Below are 20,688 nucleotides of genomic sequence, written 5' to 3' on the forward strand. Positions count from 1 at the left end.
CAGAACACACAGATTGACTGAAATACACTGCTGAGGGGAGCAGTGGATGGGATAGGAGAGGTCCGCTGTGCCATGTGGGCCAGCTCCCTGGCTGGGGATCGAACTCATGATACAGTGGCTGCAGAGGGCTTCATAGTGCTGCACTTCAACACTTTGTGCCACCAGGAAGGCCCCCTAAAATAAATCTTAAAAAAAAATAAAGGTCATACTTCTTTCCCATAATACTCTACCACAGTCCATTGCACCCTCCTCCTGGTAGCCTTGTTTCTACAGTCTGATTGCTAGGGTTTGTTTTTGTCTGTTTCTTGGCTTTATTTCTTTATATTCCACATATGAGTAAAATTATCCAGCATTTGTCTTTCTTCTTCCGGCTTATGTCTCTTAGCTTAATTCCCTCTCATTCCATCCATATTGTTGCAAATGGCCAGATTTCATCTTTTTATGAGTATATTCCATTGAGTATATAGATGACGTCTTCTTTATCCACTCATCTGGCACACAGGCTATTTCAATAAATTGGCTTTTATAAATAGTGCTGCAATAGAAATTATATTTTAACTTAAGATTCTAAATGCATGTCATTGCTAATCTATTGGGTGCACAACATAAAAGTCTCTTTGTGTCTGTTGCCTGGAGTTCTGATTATCTTCACTGCATGGGTTCTCCCCATAGCACACCCTCTAAAATGCCCAGCTAGATTTTCTTTCAAGTTAAGCAAAACCATAAGCACACCCATGGTGCAATATAAGTGAGATTCTTTTGAGATGTTAATGACTTTTTTCTAGAGTTCTCATGGATGACTAATTCAATAATAATTTTTAAAAACTCATCTGCTTCTCAAAGCACTCCAGTTTTATGCAAATCATTCACTTTCTGTCACTCTGAAATAATATTAAAGTGGACTTTTCTAATCACAGTGGACAGAAGCAGGTTTGAAGTCAAATGCAGCTGCTTGTTGGTGAGCCGACAACTTGACAGAAACAAAAGAGCTACCGGGGGAAAGATGGGAAGGGTTGGGTTTTCTGGAAGCAGACACTGAGTAAGAAGATACAGTGTGAGGTAGACACTGGAGTTCAATATCTGTGTCAAGTGTTAAGACAGGCTCAGGCAGAAGACGTCACACAGTGCCTCAGTCTAGAGCAAAGTTTAGTGAGCAGGGTTGTATTAACTGCATGTGTTTATTTGCTGCTATTTATGATGTTTTGATAATTTTTTAAATCTTGCTGACCAAGGAGAGGTTGCAGCTCCAGGATCACCCAATTCTTCGAGATAGCAAAGGGTTCAAGCAGGGCACACCATTCATGTGCAGACCAACCAATGCTCAGTGCAGCGCCCCCCAACTGACCCCTATAATACAAGATCTCATGTACCATGCTGCTATTTCCCTGTCCTAAAACCATCCAGGGTTCCGGGTCATTAGAGACCACCCCTAGAGTCAGAGGCCCACTGGAATTATTCAAAGTGACCATACCTAAACTGTTTACTTGGCCCTGCCTTGCCTTGCCTCTGGAAACCCCAACGTAAAGGTTCTGGCCTGGCTTTCTGCTGTCCCTGCTTCTGCTTCCTGACCAGGTGGTTGTCCTGTCAATCTGCATGACAGGATGGTCCCTTCCTCTCAGGAACTGTCAGTCACAACTTCTCTCTTGGTATTGACCTCCCCATGCCATCACTTAGTCACTTCCGTAACTTAAACTCCCATAATAAACATGAGACCAGCAGGCCCACTGCAGGCCAAAGTGCCTGGGTCTTTCACCTCTCTACTTCCTTATTCACTGAAGACAGCAGCCCCAGGAAGGGTGTGCCCTCCAGGGAGGTGAGAAGGACCCTGAAGGAGCTGAGCACTCAGAGCTCATTACGTCCCGTGACTGGCAGCAGGCTCGCCCTGGAAGGGGGAGTTGAGTGGCACAGTCCCACAGTCCCACATCTTCTCTGGAATGCCAGGAGCATTAAGTAAACAGCGCATGGGGGCATCAAACAGGATGTTTTAAAAACGGAATGGAGACTTCAGCTAACATGGAGAATAGTGATGAGAATCTCACTTTAAGATAAGACTAACAGCAGTGATTAAAGTGATGCTGTTTATCTAGTATGCGGTCAAGCTTTTTAAACGTGGTAACATCTTTCCTACTCTCATTCCATTGAGGACAAGGAAACTGAGGTTCAGAGTGGTTTGTTAATTGCTCCCCACCCCACTCCACCCAGGTCCCATGGTTCATATGGGGCAGAGCCAAGGTCTGCACAGAGTTTTCTCTACCTCCTGTGGCCCTCACTTACACTTACTTCCCCCCACTACCATCAGTGCCATATAGCACCACAGTTCACACAGCATATTGGTATGTATGTCCATGAAGATGTACCCCCAAGCCAGAGTGCACAGCTTGATGTCTGTTAGGCTGACTAATAATCCACTGAAGTGACCATGTACTCATCCAGGTCACCTGACAGGGCAAGTGAGACTTTGCAGGTGTGATTAAATTAAGGCTCTTGAGATGGGGAGAAAACCAAGCCAGGCAGGGAGCATCCTGGAAAAGGCAAAAAAGCAGATTCTGCCTGGAATCTCCAGAAGGAGCCAGCCCTGCCATCATTAGCCCTCTGGGGCTGGTTTTGTTCTTCTGACTTCCAGAACTGTAAGACAACAGATATGTCCTGTAAGTTGCCAGGACGGTGGGCATTTGTCACAGCAGCCCAAGGACACCATTCTGGGGCCGGCTGCAGGTGCTGCCCGGCTCTGCACAGCAGCCCTGAGGCTGGCGTTCCCATCTGAGCTCACCTGTGGTTTGTCTCTGGTGACAGATCCTGCTGCCCCGGCTTTCAGAAGGGCACAGTGAGCCAGCTGTGTTGAACCTGGCCCGACCTGAAGCTTTGTGGGTGAACCTGACGTCCACGGGGGCAGCTTTGGGGATCCATCTGCACTGGAGACCAGACGTCCCACTTGTGCTGAGCCTGGGTTTTGGCTACCATCCGAATGAGTCCCACTTTGACACCAAAGTTCATCTTCCATCAACAGTTGTTCCAGGTAGCTCTGCAACCAGGCCAGTTTTTTGAGAGGATTTGGGGTGAGGAAAGGAACTTAAAACTTGAGAATCAGAAGCCTTAGGGAATTACTTTTGGTGTTGTTGCTCAGCAACACTAGATAAGCACTTATTATATAGGCTGAAGAAGCTTGGAGAATTCACCTCATGGTAATCCCCATGATGACCCTGGGGGTGGTGAGTATTGAGGCATCTACTTTCCAGATAAGACCAGAAAGGTTAAGTAACCTGTGACTCTGTGGTCCAGAGCCACACAGCCAAGAAGGGAGAGTCAGAATTTGAGTCCTCATGGGTCTGACCTGGCAGCATGTTCTGCACACAGACCTAGGATGCCTCTTCTTCTAGGCTACTTGTCTTGGGGGAGAGAGTACTCATAGGACATTGGGGAGACCCTCAGGGTCTCATGATGTCATCTCCATTCTCACTGAGGCTTCAGGCTAAACACAGGTCTCTTCTTGCAGAAGTGCCGTCCACATGGATCCTGGGCCCAGAGCACCTGCAGTTTGGAGAAGGTGTCTACTACCTGACTGTGGCCCTCGAGTCTGACATGGAGTTGAATGCCAGCAGGGATCTCACAGTTGGCATCACCACCTTCCTGTCCCATTGTGTGTTCTGGGATGAGCTCCAGAGGACCTGGAACAACTCCGGGTGCCAGGTGAGAGGAGTGAAGGAAAGAACCACATGGTTTTGTGTATCTAGCTTGTTTAGAGCCCCTTTTCATTGCCTCTGGGGTCTTTGCACATGCACATCCTTGCATCCGAATACCCTTTCCCCGCCTTCAGATCCTGTCACAAGCATCACTTCCTTGAAAGAAAGGTTCTCAACACCCAGGGGAAGCCAGACCTCGTACTCTATAAACTTGGAGCACACTGGCTGCCTCCTTGCGACCCTGGGTAGAGGGCTGGGCTTACATTTACTTTGGTGCCTGTGGCTGAAACCCCTGACACAGGAGCAGTGTGTCCTGCTCACCACTGAGACAAATGACCTTGAGCAAATGGACAAGTGGCCAGAAGCCCTGTGACTATGGTGGGTGAGGTACCAGGCATCATCATATCCAAGGAAATAAACACATAGCTGAGTCCTTTATTCTATACCAGGTGCTATGTTCCTTGCTTTTCTCAGCTTTTTAGTAGAGCTGTGGGTTTTCAACAATAAACTACCAGTGCATACACACGAGTGTGGGACATACAGAGGTCATGTGGGTAAATGTGTCATAGATCCAAGATTAGACTACCTAGTGCAGTATGCTGGATATTCATAATAAATACAGAGGCAAAGCTAAGCCATAGATGTAGATACAGTTATACATCATGCTATATTCTGAGAACTCCTCGTGGGCGATTTCATTGCCATGTGACATCATAGAGTGACATAAAACTAGATAGTACAGCCAACTACAAACCTGGACTCTGTACTAAGCTTGGGGGATCACCTGTGTACATGTGGTCTGATGTTGACCAAAATGTGAACCAGAAATACCTGACTGGACAGACACAGATACCCAAGGTCACTGAGACTTAAGTAATGGCACATTCAAGTTTAGACAGAATCTCACCACTGAATTCTTTACATGGTTAACAGAAGTTCCAAACCCATGAACTGCAGACCTCATCAGGGTAAAGGCAAAATTGTTATGGGGTGTGGTGTGGTCTGAAAATCTGTATTTTAACTTATGTAGTCTCTTGAAAGACACTAAAGGAGCAATGACTGTTGGGAGGGGTCCTCAGATCCATTTCAATTGGTCAAAGGGGCCTGGTGCTAGACAGGCTGAGAAGCCGCTGTCCTCTGGGTCTTTGCGACAACCTAGAGAATGAGCCTGTTAGGCGTACCTGCCTGCCCCTGAGCTCCCAGCACCGAGGTGGCCTTGGTACAGGCATCTGTTTGGGTTTCCTCTCTCAAACTAGCTTCACCCCTTCTAGGGGTGCCAGGTGTTCCCATAAGCCTCACAACTGATGCCAGATGCTAACCAGGACTGGGAAACAGCGAGATAAGCAATAGGGCAAAGGCAGAGCTGAAGCCCATGTGAAATCCGTCAATAAACAGTTGGCGCCATGCCTGGGGGTGGGGGTAGAGGTGTGTCACTTTTCACTGGGTCACTCATTAAAGGAGGCAGAGAGAGAGACAAGTGTCACCTGTTGGGGCTGCAAGGCTTCTTCCTCCCAGGCAGGTAATAGGTAGAAAAGTCTCCCCTGCCACTGTGCACTGCTCCTCCTACCCTTTCAACTCACTTAGACCCTGGAGTGGAAATTTGGAGAGGGTGATGGGATTGGATTAAATCTTTCCCCACCAAAAGGCCCTGGGTGATGATAAGCTGGTCCTGAAGGCCTGCCCCTAAGGCAGGGGATGAATGAAGAGTGCCTGTGGGATCCCTGCCCTGGCACTTTCCTGTCTCTCCCTTTCCCCCACCTCACTGCCTAGATGTTCTAGCTCCAGCCACCCCCACACTCCCTATAGCCACACCTTGCCACTCTCTTACCCAGGGTGATGATGGTGGGAACAGGGGGAGGTTACCCCAGGGGCCAGTCCTCTATGACAACATGAGCCTAAGGAAACAGGCTGTGCAGGTCCTGAAAGTATAGAATCCTGGGCCCAGGTCTCCAAATCATGGGTCTAGAAGTGGGGGCCCCAGGGCTGGGACTCTGTCCTATAAGGCCAGTGAAGCATCTAGAGTACAAAATTCAAGGAGAGATGTACTCTCAGGCCACCTAGGGCCTTGGCCTGGTCTTGCCTGGGTGGTAGTTGCTGTGGAGGTCACATCTCCTCTGCCCCCTCACTCCAGATCTTGTGCAGAGGGGCACATCCTGAAGAAGACCAGAGTGGGCCCTCCAAAGCATGATCCAAGGACAGGGATGCCCCTGTCCTAAGGGGGTATATTTTAGGGAATACTTTCCCCCTGCTGAGACCCCAACTTAGTATTTAAACATCTGTTGTTCCCCTTTCTTGCATTATGTTCTGGTCTCAGTCTTCTTTTTGCTCTTCAACGTAAGATGACCAACTGCCCCAGCTCATTCTGGCCTGAAAAGACCTCAGGATTCTAGACTTTCGGCCTGAAAACTGGGAAAGTCGCCGGCAAACTTAGGTGGAGACTTGGGGATTCCTGACAGCATCTAGTCCACTGCCTGGACAGGAGTTAGCACTCCACAGATTGACAGATCTGTCCAGGGAATGAGTACCAGGGGGGAGAATGTACCAGAATGATGCATACAAAACTGGAATGATGATTTTTTATGGAGTCAGGGGACAGAGAGAACTTCAGCTTACCTGGACTATTTCTCATCTTAAAAAGATACCGCAGACTGATAAGATAGACTTGGTTGTCACAGACAAAGGGTGCAAGGAGGGTTATAGATAATATTCTCTGCATTTTAAAATTTATTTTCAGTTAAATAGAAAAGCCCCAAACTGGCCTCCTAGCAGTCTCACAGCCCCTTTCCATCGTCTCTTCATCCTCACCTTCCTCCCATGGGCTGAGCAAGCCAGAGATGAGTTCCTAGCACTTCCACCAGGGCCTCTTTGGTGTTGCAGGTGGGGCCACGCACCACCCCCACCCAGACGCACTGCCTCTGCAACCACCTCACCTTCTTTGGAAGCACATTCCTGGTGATGCCCAATGCGGTTGATGTCCGCCAGACCGCCCAGCTCTTCACCACTTTTGAGGAGAACCCCGTGGTGGTAACCACTGTGGGCTGCCTTTGTGTCGTCTATGTGCTGTTGGTAATCTGGGCAAGGAGAAAGGATGCTCAGGATCAGGCCAAGGTGAGGTTGCTCGGTCCCAGGGGACAGAAGGGAGGACAGGGATATTCCCTCAGGTAGGGAGCCAAGAGCCCAACTGCTGATTTAGGCCTTGACCCCTGTGGTCATCTCGGGCTAACTGGTACCTTGATGTCTACCTGTCTGTAAAATGTCCTTTTTATCAAATAGCGGAAGGGTTATGATGCTGACCACTTACTAATGTTATTCCAATTAGTGCTCACAGCAGCACTAAAAGGAGAGTATCATATTGAACGTCCTCAAGACCACCCTCATGTTCAAGGATTTGCTAGAAGGTTACACAGACTCAGAAAAGCTGTTGTACTCATGATTCTGGTTTAATATGGTGAAAGAATCCCAGCTAAAATCAGCCAACGGGAGGGTCCAGGAGACCAGGAGCATGTCTAGCATCTTCTCCACTGGAGCCCAATGAAGAGATTTAGTTCTCTTAGCAATGACATGTGACAATACAGGCAAAGGACTGCCCTGAGCCAGTGTCCAAGGGTTTATTTGGGCTCAGCAACACAGGTATAGTTAGAAACATACTTATGCTTAACATAATTCACCTGACTGACTTAAGTTCCTCAGTCTCCACCAACCCCTCTCATTTCTACTCAGGTCAAACTGACATGGTGTGGTGCAAAGCCCTCACTAAAAACCACACTGGTGGCCTAGACTACTTGGAACCACCCAAGGTCTGGGTGTTGAGACATCCTCATCATGCAGAATATTCCCAGGACTTAAAGGCCGGGAGTTGCTTAATACCCAATCTGGTCTTCAGAGCATGCAAGTTTTGGACAACTTTAGCCTGTTGAGTTCATCATTTATTGCCTCACAGAGGTTCTGAGAGGGCAAGGGCTCTGGAGCCCCAGGAGTCAAACCTGGGCCCTCCATGGTGGTGCAGCAGGTTAAAGCGCAGCACAAGCTTTGTGACAAAGCTTGTCACATCTGCTTCAGCACCAGCTCCATCCCCAATAGGGAGGTGAACTACACGGTGCAGTAGACCTCTCCTGTCTCCCTGCTGCTCCTCTCAGCACTGTAATTCAGTCAATCTGCCTGTTCTGCTCCCCCCTCTGTCTCTGGTGAATTCTCTTAGCCCCTGCACCTCTGGCCTGCATCCCAGCTCCTTTATGCATAAGTAATTCTTAAAAAAAGAAAGAAAGAAAGAAGTCAAGCTTGCTGACCATAGAAATGCCATTGGACAGAGGTCAAATTTGCATGCCAAATTGCAAAAACCAAGTTCTAATTATTATGTGTACAACAAGCGTGATACATATGAGCCTCCAAAACCTACTGGTGAACATCAAAGGAAGCACCTAAGTGCAGGCAAAGATGCTCTGTCACAAATTCTGGAATAGCTGCAATTTCTACCCTCCCCACATACATCAACATCACTCAGAATGTTAAGGTGGTACCAAACATAGTATCAGCTTCAGCATTTTTATATTGCAGTCTTTGATTCAGCTGAAGAGTAGTACCTCGGCCATAGCAGGCTCTCTGGAAGTCACTTTGAGATGAACTGAGTCTTAGGGTGTTTAGCAGGAACTGCCTGGGATCAGCACCTGGGGAAGGAGGGAAGGAGGCAGAAAGCAAAGCGAGCAGTAGCAGCCCACTGTGAGTCAACTGACCCCTGGGGAGCCCCTGGCACTGTCCCAGGTGGGTTGAGGCCCCCAGACCTTGGTTACACTGTCACTGGATGTTGCCTCCCCAGGAGTGTATGTGAAATTTGGCTCTTTCATCCTGACAATGACACGCTGGCAACTGGGGTGACAAACCCCACACTGAGGGTAGATCAGGGATCACCAACCTCACAGGAGCCTCTAACCAACTTTGGCTATTTTTTTCTTTTTGCTAAGCTATCTCCATTAATTTAAAATTCCACAGAGGCAAACTCTGGTTATCAGTGTCATCATGAACAAGGTTCATGGCATTTACCAGGTCAAACATTAAACATTCTCACCTTAATATAAAACTCATTTTCAAATTTACTACTTTGGTCATAGTTAATAATGAATGAAAGTTGTACTCTTTAAAGTGTTTTGTTCTTACTTGTTCTCCTCTGACAGAACAAATACATAATATGCATAATTTTACTCCCTCTTTGAACTAATGAATGCCTAGTCTACTCTTAGCTGCTGTAGCAAAGAGGAATCCACCTCGTGGACCTGACAGCATCCTTCCTTGCAGGTGAAGATCACAGTGCTGGAGGACAATGACCCCTTTGCCCAGTACCACTACCTGGTGACAGTCTACACCGGACACCGGAGGGGGGCAGCCACTTCCTCGAAGGTACCTGGTTGCTCAAGACCCCTCATTCAATCCACTGCCCCACCCAACAAAGCACTCACCAGGATACTGTTGACTTACTTTACGCAGTGGATTTGTATTGTAGGTTTTACCCTTTTAACTTTTTTAAAGCAGGGAATCTTTGGGTCATATAAATTAACCTAAGCCCAATAATTAAAGAGACAGAGGAGGAATGGATGAAGGAGATTTGTGGTTTAATCATGTGCTAGTGACCAAGTCCCTGATCCCTGCCACAGAATAACTCACAGTTGTGTACCTTCATGCAACTGTACCCATACATGAAGAACAGTCAGTAAATGATTATTAAGTGAACAAAGAGAAAACAATGAGAGAAAGTGGACACTATTTAAAAGCAAGTCTTGCATGACACTTTTTAAGTAAACTGATCAGCTCACATTTCCCTGAGAGGTCAGGCTGAACACCTACCCCTGAGTAGGCTAATTAGAGGGGGTGAAAAATGAGGTCACACGCGCATGGATGCTCTAAACCGTGACCACTTAGTTGCATAGCACACAAGTTTCTAACATCTCAGCATCCTTAGTTAAGTATAGCCTGCACCATGTCCCTCATCAGCATATATCATTCCTTGCTGTGGCCATCAAGGCCCAAGGGTCCTTAACTGATACTGGGGGCTCCCCTGAACAATTTGAGAAACACGTGGCACTGTGTGCTATTTGGAAGAATGCTCCTTGAGGCTTCCTTCAAACTGACATGAGGCTTCAAGAGAGCAGGGTGTTTGCCGGTTTACTTTTTTTAATCTCCTTTTTATGTGTATTTTTGTTTATTTTCTTATTGCTGTTTTAAAAATTATCTTGTTTGTCTTTATCACTGTGTCTTAGGTCCTGAACCAGCTGTTTAACACAGTACATGCTCCGTAATTGTGCAAGCTCTGTAACTATAGTTGCCTAAATGTAGGAATCACTTTCATCCTTCTAATGAAATATCCATCTCACTTCTGTTTGACACTGAAGAGTCAACTTTGGCAGGAAAGAAGTGAAACCCGTGAACCACAGACCATTTCTTTTCCTAGAGAGTGGTCATTTCAGTGCAATGTTATCTGACCTTGGATTCTCTCAGCACAGGGGTTCTCAAAAGGAGTTCTGCTGTGCTGGGGCTGGGAGGTGGGGTGGGGCAGGACACTGGCCATCTTAGAGGGAGCTTTCAGCTGTCACAGCTTGGGAGAGGGGGAGATGCAGCCAGCTTATAGTGGGTAAAGGCCAGGGGTGCTGTTAAAACATCTACAAAGCACAGGACAGCCCCGCCCAAAGAAATGATCCAGCCCAAAATAGCCACAGTGGAGACACCCTTGTGTAGAAGCAGAAACAACAAGGATTTGAGAACATTAGTTGATTTTAAAGGGGCTCCCAGGGCAGAGGTAGGGCAATGGAAAGCCAAACAAGGAAAGGAAGGAATGAAATAAATTGCACACTAGTAAATTGGTTAACGCAGTGGGCCACTGTTGTCTAATCTCTCTGGGGGTTTCTGGAAAATAGCAAAGAATGTGGGCTTCAAAGTCATCAGGTGAGGACTGAGGGAGCTGGGGGTATGTATCCACCAACCCCACCAGACATTGATGGAGGATGGCTTGCAGGAACCATTAACTCCCTGGCACTTCCAGTCTGCAACTCTAACAGTCAAAGAAAGCTCCCTGCTGCGGGCGCAGGGAGTGTTGCAGTGAGAGGACAAGGCATAGCCTCAGAGTGTCAGTGATATCTGCTGTGGCTGTTTCTGGCCCACATACATGCCCACCAGCATCACTGGCCCTGTCACTGTGTTCTTCATAGGTCTGTAATGAAGCCTGGGAATATGTATTTTCAAGGTAGCAAGTACAAATTAATTTGACTCACCCCAGGAAACTCTGAGAAGCACTGGGAATGTACTTATTAGGGAGAAAAATAAGTTCAATACATGGCAAATTTGAAAAGGCTACCAGAAAGCATTTTATAAATATAATTCAATCTGAAGACATTAATGCAGATTAGACTCACCCCAAATCTTACTACAACTGAAAAATAACTCCAGCAAACCCAAGGTGGGAAGAGAGGGTGACAGGGATGAACATCACTGCCATTCATTGGTGTTCACACACTTGCAATCTAACACTGATTATCAGTTACCACAAGGCCACTCTTGGTCTCTGCCTTTTAGGTGACTGTCACCCTCTATGGGTTGAATGGAGAAAGTGAGCCCCACCACCTGTCAGATCCCGACACCCCAGTTTTTGAGCGAGGAGGAGTGGATGTCTTCTTACTCTCCACCCTGTACCCTCTGGGAGAACTGAGGAGTCTGCGGCTGTGGCATGACAACTCAGGGGACCAGCCATCCTGGTGAGTCAGCATAGTGCAAACCACAAAGACCTACCAAGCTCCAGGACCAGGGCTAGGCACTGTGCGTTTGCTCTCTGCTGAGCCACTGTGCCTTTGCAAGAACCATAAAATTAATCCTCATTTCAGCTGAGGAAACTGAGGAAACTGAGAGACCATGAGCCCAAGGGCCACACAGGATGATGCAGTTTAGAAGAAGGGGTGCAAGTTGCAGCCCCTGGAGTCAGCCCATCTGTGCCCACCTGTGCAGCATCTTTCCCCATCTATAGAATATGGCTATGGTGTCTATGGTGAAGACAAACTCAGCAACAGGAGACTAAATGTGACACTGACCCACCATTAGAACTCAGAACAGTTGCAGGTTGCTGTGTGCCAAGCTAAGCCTTTCTGTGCTCAGAGATAAGGTCTGCTATGACACTCCTTTTTCAGGGAGGAAGGTCTAAGCTCTGGGAAGATAAGTGACATTCCCAAGTTCCCACAGTTGGCAAGCTCACATCCAAGACTCCTCCCCATTCTGAGGCCAAAACTAGTGAGACAGATGAGTGTTTCTCAACTGGTGATTTATCAGGGGTTGCACCATTAGAAAAACAGGATTAAACTGTTGTCTTTGATTTACCCAAGGAATTAAAGATTACTATCTTAAGGGCTGGAGAAGCTGGAAAGCTGACTTTGTGAGGGATTGAGCCTGTTTATCAAGTGCCTGGGGTCAACCCCTGGGAAGGATGGTAAGGAGGAAGAATGGCAAAAAGAAAAGTTTCAATGCAGCACAATGTCAGCTTGGCTGAACTCTAGAGAGCTTAAAGAAGCTCTCCATTTGGGCTGAGAGGCCCCAGTTTTTATCACACCTAGGCACCACACCCACCAGGCATGGATTTTGGCCACCCCAGGCGGGCATGTGGCAGATATTACTCTTGCATGCCCCATGGGACTGCCCTTCCTGAATTGAGAAAATGCTGTGAAAGTTTCTCCGCATCATCTCCGTCATGTGGTAAGTGCCCATGGGCCCTCCAAGACAGAATTGTTTCTCTTCAAAGGGAAATGCCTTCCAGTGGATCTGACTGTCTGGCAGAGGTAAGATGATTTCACTTTTTCCCCTGGGTCCAAAGTCCCAATCAGGTTAGATGACGCCCACAAAGTGCTGAGTCTGAGATGGCAGACTCATCGCCTGGCTGGAAGCTCTGGAAGATCAGGTGTGTACTTCCTCCGGTGCCTCCCCAGGGACACCCCCTTTTACCTGGACGCTGGCCTGGGGTTGGTCACTCTGCACAAAGCTAACAGTTTAGGCTACACCGTCTTGCAGAGTGGTTTCTGTGGCAGCCTCATGCTCTGGCTCTCTACACTAGCGAACTCCCCACAAGAAACCACATTTACCCACTGACTGGGATGTTTTGCTCAAGGCACCCAGAGCAATGAAGAAAAGATCTTTTTCTATGAGCTCTTGTTTAGAGCACTCACATTTGCAAGCTGTTCGGTTCTTGGTATCCGAAGAAGTCTCACACCCTCTATGCCCAACCTTGTCCTCAAAAGCATGCTCCTTTCTCCAGGTATGTGAGCCGGGTGCTGGTGCATGACCTGGTAATGGACAGAAAATGGCATTTCCTCTGCAACTCCTGGTTGTCCATTGATGTTGGAGAATGTGTCCTTGACAAAGTGTTTCCAGTGGCCACAGAGCAGGACAGGAAACAATTCAGGTGTGGGTTTTGTTTTGTTTTTTTTTTCCTTTTAAAGTAAATAAATAGTACTTTACTCTGTACTTTATTTCTAGGGAAGTAGCATCTTGACCCAGTCACAACCAAGCACATTTTAGCTAGTGGCCTGTGTAGCTTGAGACTGTGATGTTCAATGACTAGTTTGCTTTTTATTTTTTTTAAGATGTATTTATGCATACAAGAGCTGGGGTGTAGGCTAGAGAAGCAGGGCTGGGGAGAGAAGGTGAGAGGATTCACCAGAGACAGAGTGAGAAGCAGAACAGGGGGGTCTACTGAAATACACTGCTGAGGAGAGCAGCAAGCAAGACAGGAGAGGTCTGCTGTGGCATGTGGGTCAGCTCCCTGGCTGGAATCGAACTCATGCTGCAATGGCTGCAGCCAGCTTTGTAGTGCTTTAACCCCTTACACCACCAGAGAAACCCAATGACTAGTTTTTCTTGTTAGGAATAAGGGTCGCTGGACAGACATGTACCTCCAAGACAGTATTATTTCAAGGTGGCGAAATATCTTCATAAGGTATTTTCCTATGAATGCCACCAAGTATAGTTTATATGAGAGGTTGATTTGAATGGCAACTCAATGTCTGCCCACTGGGGTGTATTCTTCATGTCATTTCACCCAAGATGGGCATCTCAGTTTGTGCACCCTTTGCTTGTTTCCCCACCTCATTCCCTATTGTACATTCCTCTACATCTCTCTCCAACACACAGCAGAAGATACAAATGTATGCAGGTGTGCACACACAAACCTCACTATAGATGGTATTTACTTTGAATCTTTTAAACCGACACATTAGGGGCCTCCCTGGTGGTGTAAGGGGTTATATCTCAGCACTATGAAGCTGTAGCCAGCTACTGTAACAACAGCTCCATCCCAGGCCCGGGAGGTGATCCACACCATGCAGAAGACCTCTCCTGTCTTGGTTCGCTGGTCCCCTTAGCAATGTATTTCAGTAGATCTGCCTGTTCTGCTCCCCAGAGTGTCTCTGGTGAATTCTCTTACACACACACACAAGCACACGCACACACACACACTCTTCCCCCCCGACCCTCCCTGCACCCTTGATCTACACCCCAGTTCTTGTATGCATAAATAAAGTAAACCTTTTAAAATAAAATAAAATGACACATTACTCCAAATGTATTACCCTTTTTGACTTTTATGGTATATCCTCCCAAAAGAGCATGTTTGGGTAAAACTTTTCCTTGTTAGCTGCATGTTTCCATAGAATGGCTGACCCACAGCCATGGACATTCCTCCTACTCATGAGCATCAAGTCTTTATCCAATGCATTTACTCAGGTGACTTTTCTTTCCAGCTGCTCTAAGGAGTGAGCAGCTCAGGCTTCAAGGTGGAGTAAAGTCAGAATCAGAGAGATTGGACCCCAAGAGAGGTAAAACACAGATGTGGGTGCAGACCTACTCTCCTTCTAATTATAACAAATCCTAGCCTAATTATAATAAAATTATGATAAAGCCAATTATGATTTTGTTAAGTTATAGCAAAACTAACTCTAGCTACATTACTGCATAAAAATTATAACAAAAATAATCTTGCTAATTAGATAATGAATCTGTATGCCAGTTTCCATGCCAAATGCTTTGTGAAACTGATCACTTTAATCCCTCAGCCATCAGTGAGGCAGGTTTTGTTCTTACCCCCATTTTATAGATGAGTAAACTGAGATGCAAAGAATAAAATAAGTTGCCTGAGGTCATGGTCATAAGAAGAGCAATTCAGCATTCCAGCCCAGCTCTGTCCAGAGTCCCCATCATTTGCTCTAAATGACATTGCTGTGACAATTTACAGAACCAAATCCTCCTTCTCATCCCAGGACCAGTTCCAAGAGACCAGTCTCTTTTCAAGCCTGTGTCCCTAAATGCCCGTCCCTCTCCTGCCCACCCACAGCCACCTGTTTCTCATGAAGACCTCCTCAGGCTTCCAAGATGGACATATTTGGTACTCCATCTTCAGCGGCTCAGCCCGGAGCAACTTCACCCGAGTCCAGAGGGTGTCTTGCTGCTTCTCCCTGCTGCTCTGCACCATGCTGACCAGCATCATGTTCTGGGGAGTCCCCAAGGACCCAGCTGAGCAAAAGATGGACTTGGGTAATTCCCGCTGCCAAGGCAGTCAGGGCTAGTGGCTGGTAGACATGACTGTCCCTTGCTCAACAATGCCACACAACTCAGATGTGCCAAGATCACCTTTAGGCTCAAACATTCACGAGACAGACATGCAGACCTCAGAAATGCCATTATACTCACACTTAGGGAAGCGAAAGAATGCAGATTAAAATTAGGAAAGGGAAGAAGCACAAGGGCAGGATCCAGGAGAGACCAGAGGTGGCAAGTCCAGCTGTCCACTCTAAGGAAGCCACAGTGTGTGTGGCAATGTGTATAGAGTGCTGCCAATCACAGACACCCCCACCCCGAGCCTCAGTGTCCAGATTTCTTTCTGTGGTTCAGTCACATTCACATAGCTGACTCCTTGTGTGGATGACCTTGGCCTCCAGCCCTGCCAGAGGGTGAAGTGATTCCATTTGGACAGGACCCCTGCCATAAATTACATTAGTGCAGACTAAGATGAGTGTGGAACTAAGACCCTAAGAACACAAAGGTGTACCCACCAGGCAGGACACCCCAAGAAAGTCAGTCAAAAGGGCGTCTTAGGGTAGTCAACCCTTTACTGTACAGCTGCCTTCTGGAAGGGGGGGAGGGGATTGGGCTCTTGGGGGTGACCTCTCCTGTTGTTCTTTTTGCTTCCCTTTGCTTCAGGTAAAATTGAATTCACTTGGCAGGAAGTGATGATTGGGCTGGAGAGTTCTCTCCTCATGTTTCCCATCAACTTCCTGATAGTTCAGATCTTTCGAAACACTCGGCCTCGGGTCACTAAGGAGCAGGGCCCTGGGAAATGGGTCCAAGGGTCCCACTGCCTGGTCCCCTCACTGCAATCTGTGGAAGATGACCTTCTGACACCTGAAGAGCTGACCAAGGTATGTTGATAATCTCATAGATGTGGGGGTGCTCCAGCAGTGAGAGTAGAGACAGGGGCTCGGGGCCTAATAACCCCATGCTCAGCCACCAAGATTCACCAACTACAATGCACACATGCATATACATATGCACATGTACACATACATGCAAGTGTATGCAATGCGAGTGTGTGCACCCAGACATGTGCACATGTAGGCATAGTGCAGTCAGTTCCAACACAGAAACATACAAGCACACTCATTACCTACTATGTGTAAAACAATATATCTGCACTACAGAGCTGAGGCACTCAACAGGCAAGTATTGAGCACCTATTGTGCTAGACCTTGAGGGCAACAGCCTGGAATGCCTCAGCTCAAGTCCTAAAGAAGAGATTTTATAGAAGACAAAATAGAGGCTTGGAGAGATGCAACATCACTTATTAGTGGGTCAAGATGGGCGTCAAGCCCAGATGGTCCAGCCTCAGGGAGAATGTTCCTGCCCCTTTTACTGTCCCCTCACCTATGGCTCACTTTCATTAACTTCACCTGGGCTGACTTGCAGGACGTGTGGAGACTTGTCAGTTCCCTGTTCAAAGCTCTGAAGTTGCCATCCCCTGCCCTGGGCAAGGACTCCACAAACTTGATGGACATCAACCAATTGCTGGCCTTGGTGGAAGATGTTTGTCTGCAGAATATGGCAGAACAGGTGTCCTGGGAGGAAGCCAAGCTGAGGGAGGACACTTTAACACTCACTGTGGTGCCTGTGCAAGTGACAGGTAATAAGCCCTGACATGTCTGGGCCAAGAGAGGCAAGTAGGAAGCAGGTAGAGACACTACTGAGGACCCTGTCTGGACACTTGGGGGTCAAGAAGTTTTCCTAAAATCCCCCTTACCTCCTGCCAACACTTGCCACCTCTTCCTCTCTGTACCTCAGGCACCTGCTCTCCTCACCACGTTAAGCAGCTTCCCATTAAGGGTTTTCAGACCTCCTAGTCCTTTCTGATAGAAAGTATTTTCTCAGTTCTTCAGTTGGCCAATGCCTACTCAAATTTCAGTCTTGACTAAAACACCCCTCCCTCAGGGGAGCAGCCCACACAGAGTCTGCAATTGCTCTTTAACCCTTAAACTTTCCTTGCTTCACACAGCTTGTGTGAAGAGTTGTTTAAAGTCTGGGGCATGAACTCTGTAAGAAGGCAGCCATCTAACCCTCTTCTCAGTAGTTTCCTGGCGCCTGGCTGGGAACACACTGCTGGGAACACATTTGCTGGCAACAAACATTCATTCCTTGGATGACCTCAGCACAGGAGGTCCTTACGGAATGTGCAGAGCAGAAGCATTTTCTTCTCTCACGTGTAATAAGAGGAGCTTTGGCCAGCCTGGTACTGGGGGCAGTAGGCACAGCCTTCTCTGGGTAGAGGCTCTGCCACTGACAAGTTGTGTGACCATGGATAGGGTTGCTTCTGTTCTCTGAGTCTGTTTCTTTTTCTGTAAAGAGTTAGGGAGTTCAAAGTGGAATTCTCCCAAATGCACAGGGTTGGATACCAGATGATGGACTGGCAAGTGAGAAACATTAAATAATACTGAATTCTCAGGATGAAAAAGTTACTCCTTCAAATAAGTCAAGAAGTCTCAGTTTGGTACTTCTGTGTCTTTATCCTGTTAAGTGAGATAGCAAAGCTCAAACTCAGAGCCTTTTGAAACAATATTATGATGGTTTAGTGCCACTGTTTCATTTTTATCATGTTCTGTTTGCTACATTTGAATCAGTCTGATTCCCTCTTGACCTTTTCCTTTCCATCTTCCACCCACATCAATGCTGCCAGAGGTTGACCCAGGAGGTCCAGTAGAACTTCCCCTATGGGAATATCCTATGTCTGCACTGCCCAGTACGGTGACCACTGGCCACATGGAGCTGCTGAGCACCTGAAATCTGGCCAGTGTGCCTGAGAAAGTGATTTTTAAACTTTTTTTGTTTGAAAAAATTGTTTTCACCAATATAATTTAAATAGCCACATGTATTGTGGCTGCCAAATTGGATCCTGAGTTAAGAATGCTGCCATATTTAACATACAAGGCTGGCTATTAGCTATATCTTGTTTAGAACACACATCTGATGGACAGAATGAAATGTGAATTCATAACTCTTAGGCCCACATCTGAATTAAATTTTCTGGGTTGAGGCCAGGAATTTACATTTTTAACCAGTCATTTTGGTGACTTGTATGTATTCTGAAAGTTGGGGATGACTCAAGACAAACCTTCAGCTCCTTACCATAGCCCTCAAAGACATCCTGGCCAGGCTGTGCTAACCCTGTGTCTGGCCACTCTGGAGGAACTGCCCCCACAGGATGCTCATGACAGAGACCCTGCAGGAGCTGTGCTCATGCCTCTGCTAGATACTGGCTCTATGCCAGGGGCCTCTGACATTCATTGTATGCACTTTAGAACTTCAAAACATGGAGTTGGCTAGTCCCTGGACTTTCCCAGCTACAACAGCAGCTGTGCAATCTTGGACAAGTGGCACAACTTTTCTGAGCCTTGATTTCCATGCTCACAGCATGGAAATATTGATCCAACTAGTTCGTTGACTTGTTCCAAGAATTAAATGAGATCATGAGACATGCCAGCCTGACACAAAGCAGGTATTCAGTAAGTGTTATGGCTGGGGGTGATCTTCTGGAAACATTGCCAGGACACTTTAATACATAGGTATATTAAATCCTGGAACTGTCAGCTGAGGCTTCAGTGAGGGTGGTCCAAGAGGGAGAGGGAAGAGGCTTGAATCAGAGGGAGGCAGTTTTCTTTGCCATGAGCCTTTACTAACATACCTGGAAGCCTGCGTGGCCACCCAATCTCTACCCTGTCATGCTATCTTCTCACTGGTGACTAGGAAGGGATGGGGTGCTCCCTTTGCCATCTCTTATAATCATTTTCATGCACCCCTGGTATGAGACCCAGGTCCTCACTGCCCCAGAAGCAAGTGTTCCCAGTTAGGGCCCAGGGACTCAGGCGACATTCTGCCTACAGAGGCCATGCTTCCGGGAGCAGACCAGGTAAGGAATAAGGGAAAGGCCCACATTTGCTTGTTTCCTGTAATGAGTAAGAATTACTGGTGTAATCTGAAGAATTACCTGTTTAAAACAATTTTTTCAGGAAGTTGAAATTTGAACAAACCAACCATAGGAAAAATATATGAGCTAATTAGGAAAAACCTGATCACCATTGCATATTGGAAGGTATTAAAGGATTACTGTTAACCTTTATTTAAAGATTGATAATGCCATCATGGTTCTGTTTTCAAAGTGTCAGTGAAGCAGATTAAAAGAGTCAGTGAGTGACAGTGAGTGACATGGGATTAGAATTTGCTTTGAAATAAACACAAGGAGAAATTGGGTGGGTTACATGGCCCACAGCCATGAGTTAGTAATATGGGCATATACTAAATTAGCTCACTATTCTCTCAATTTTAATAAATTTTCATTTTTTCCCAAAGATTTATTTATGTACACAAGAACTGGAGTATAGGCCAGAGGTGCAGGGGATGTAAGGATTCACCACAGACAGAGTGGGGAACACAACAGGTAGATCTGCTGAAACACAGTGCTGAAGGGAATAGCAGGTGAAACAGGAGAGGTCTGCCATACCCTATGGGTCACCTCCGGGCTAGGGATTGAACTTGTGCAGCAGTGGCTGTGGATAGCTTCATAGTGCTGAGACTTAACCTACTGTACCACCAGGGAGAGCCCAAATTTTCATAATAATAAATAAGTTAAAAACAAAACACAAGAAGACAAACCATGTTCAGCAATAGGCAAACTTGAGTTTAAATGCAACAAGGTGAAATTATTCATATTAAGATAACTGCTGATGAGGTAACACTCGACACAGGGTTTGCTTTAAGGTGTAACAGACAAAAAGTGATGGATGGTGGGAGCAGAGCTGAAACAAGGTTGACTGTGGCTACAAGGGGGAAGGGATCTATTTTTTTCCTTTCTCCTCTGTATGAGGAAGTTTTGATAAGAGGCTAAAGGAGGAACATTCAAGTCCTAACTGGCTCTGTTATCCTAGTACCCCATCTTTTTGAACCTCAGGTTTCTCATGGCTTGGCACGTCTTAAATGCTATCACTACAAGCTGTTCCCAACAAAACTTAGGCAAAGTGGTTCAACTGATTTCATATCCTAAAGTATAAAAGAGAAGAAAAATAACTAACCTTCTCTTCAAGGTTTGCTTTCATAGGCCATATCAGCAAATGGCTCAGCACCTGAGCAAAACAGACACAACTAACACTGAACTGACTGGAGCCAGGAGTCTGTGAAGCGGAGAAGGAAGGGTGACCCAGAGGCACAAGGCCCACTAATAAAACTCCAGTTATCTGAAAAGACATCTGATGCCTCTTCGTGCATGAGCTCCCCTGTGACCAGCCAATGAACTCCAGCCAATTCCACACTTCTTTGCCCCTAACCTGCTTTTCAGTCAATACAATTTCACTCCCTTATTTTTTTTTTAAGATTTATTTATTTGTGTATACAGAACTGGAGTACAGGCCAGAGGCTCAGGGGGGGCGAGAGGCTTCACCAGAGACAGAGTGGG

At 46.7% G+C, this 20,688-nt stretch overlaps 1 protein-coding gene across 1 annotated transcript in view; it reads left to right on the forward strand.

Moving 5' to 3' along the window:
* The window catches only part of PKD1L2 (polycystic kidney disease 1-like 2), an 89,246-nt gene that overhangs the window by 42,972 nt on the left and 25,586 nt on the right, over window positions 1–20,688 (forward strand). Inside the window, exons 21-29 of the mRNA XM_004690161.1 lie at window positions 2,794–3,016; window positions 3,494–3,687; window positions 6,558–6,788; window positions 8,970–9,071; window positions 11,238–11,416; window positions 12,958–13,104; window positions 15,031–15,230; window positions 15,897–16,114; window positions 16,659–16,872. Coding sequence (XP_004690218.1) covers window positions 2,794–3,016; window positions 3,494–3,687; window positions 6,558–6,788; window positions 8,970–9,071; window positions 11,238–11,416; window positions 12,958–13,104; window positions 15,031–15,230; window positions 15,897–16,114; window positions 16,659–16,872 — 1,708 coding nt within the window. The remainder of the gene's footprint in view (window positions 1–2,793; window positions 3,017–3,493; window positions 3,688–6,557; window positions 6,789–8,969; window positions 9,072–11,237; window positions 11,417–12,957; window positions 13,105–15,030; window positions 15,231–15,896; window positions 16,115–16,658; window positions 16,873–20,688) is intronic.

The sequence above is a fragment of the Condylura cristata genome, unplaced genomic scaffold, assembly GCF_000260355.1.
Source record: "Condylura cristata isolate star-nosed mole 26May11 unplaced genomic scaffold, ConCri1.0 scaffold00028, whole genome shotgun sequence".
In the NCBI taxonomy this organism is placed as follows: Eukaryota; Metazoa; Chordata; class Mammalia; order Eulipotyphla; family Talpidae; genus Condylura; species Condylura cristata.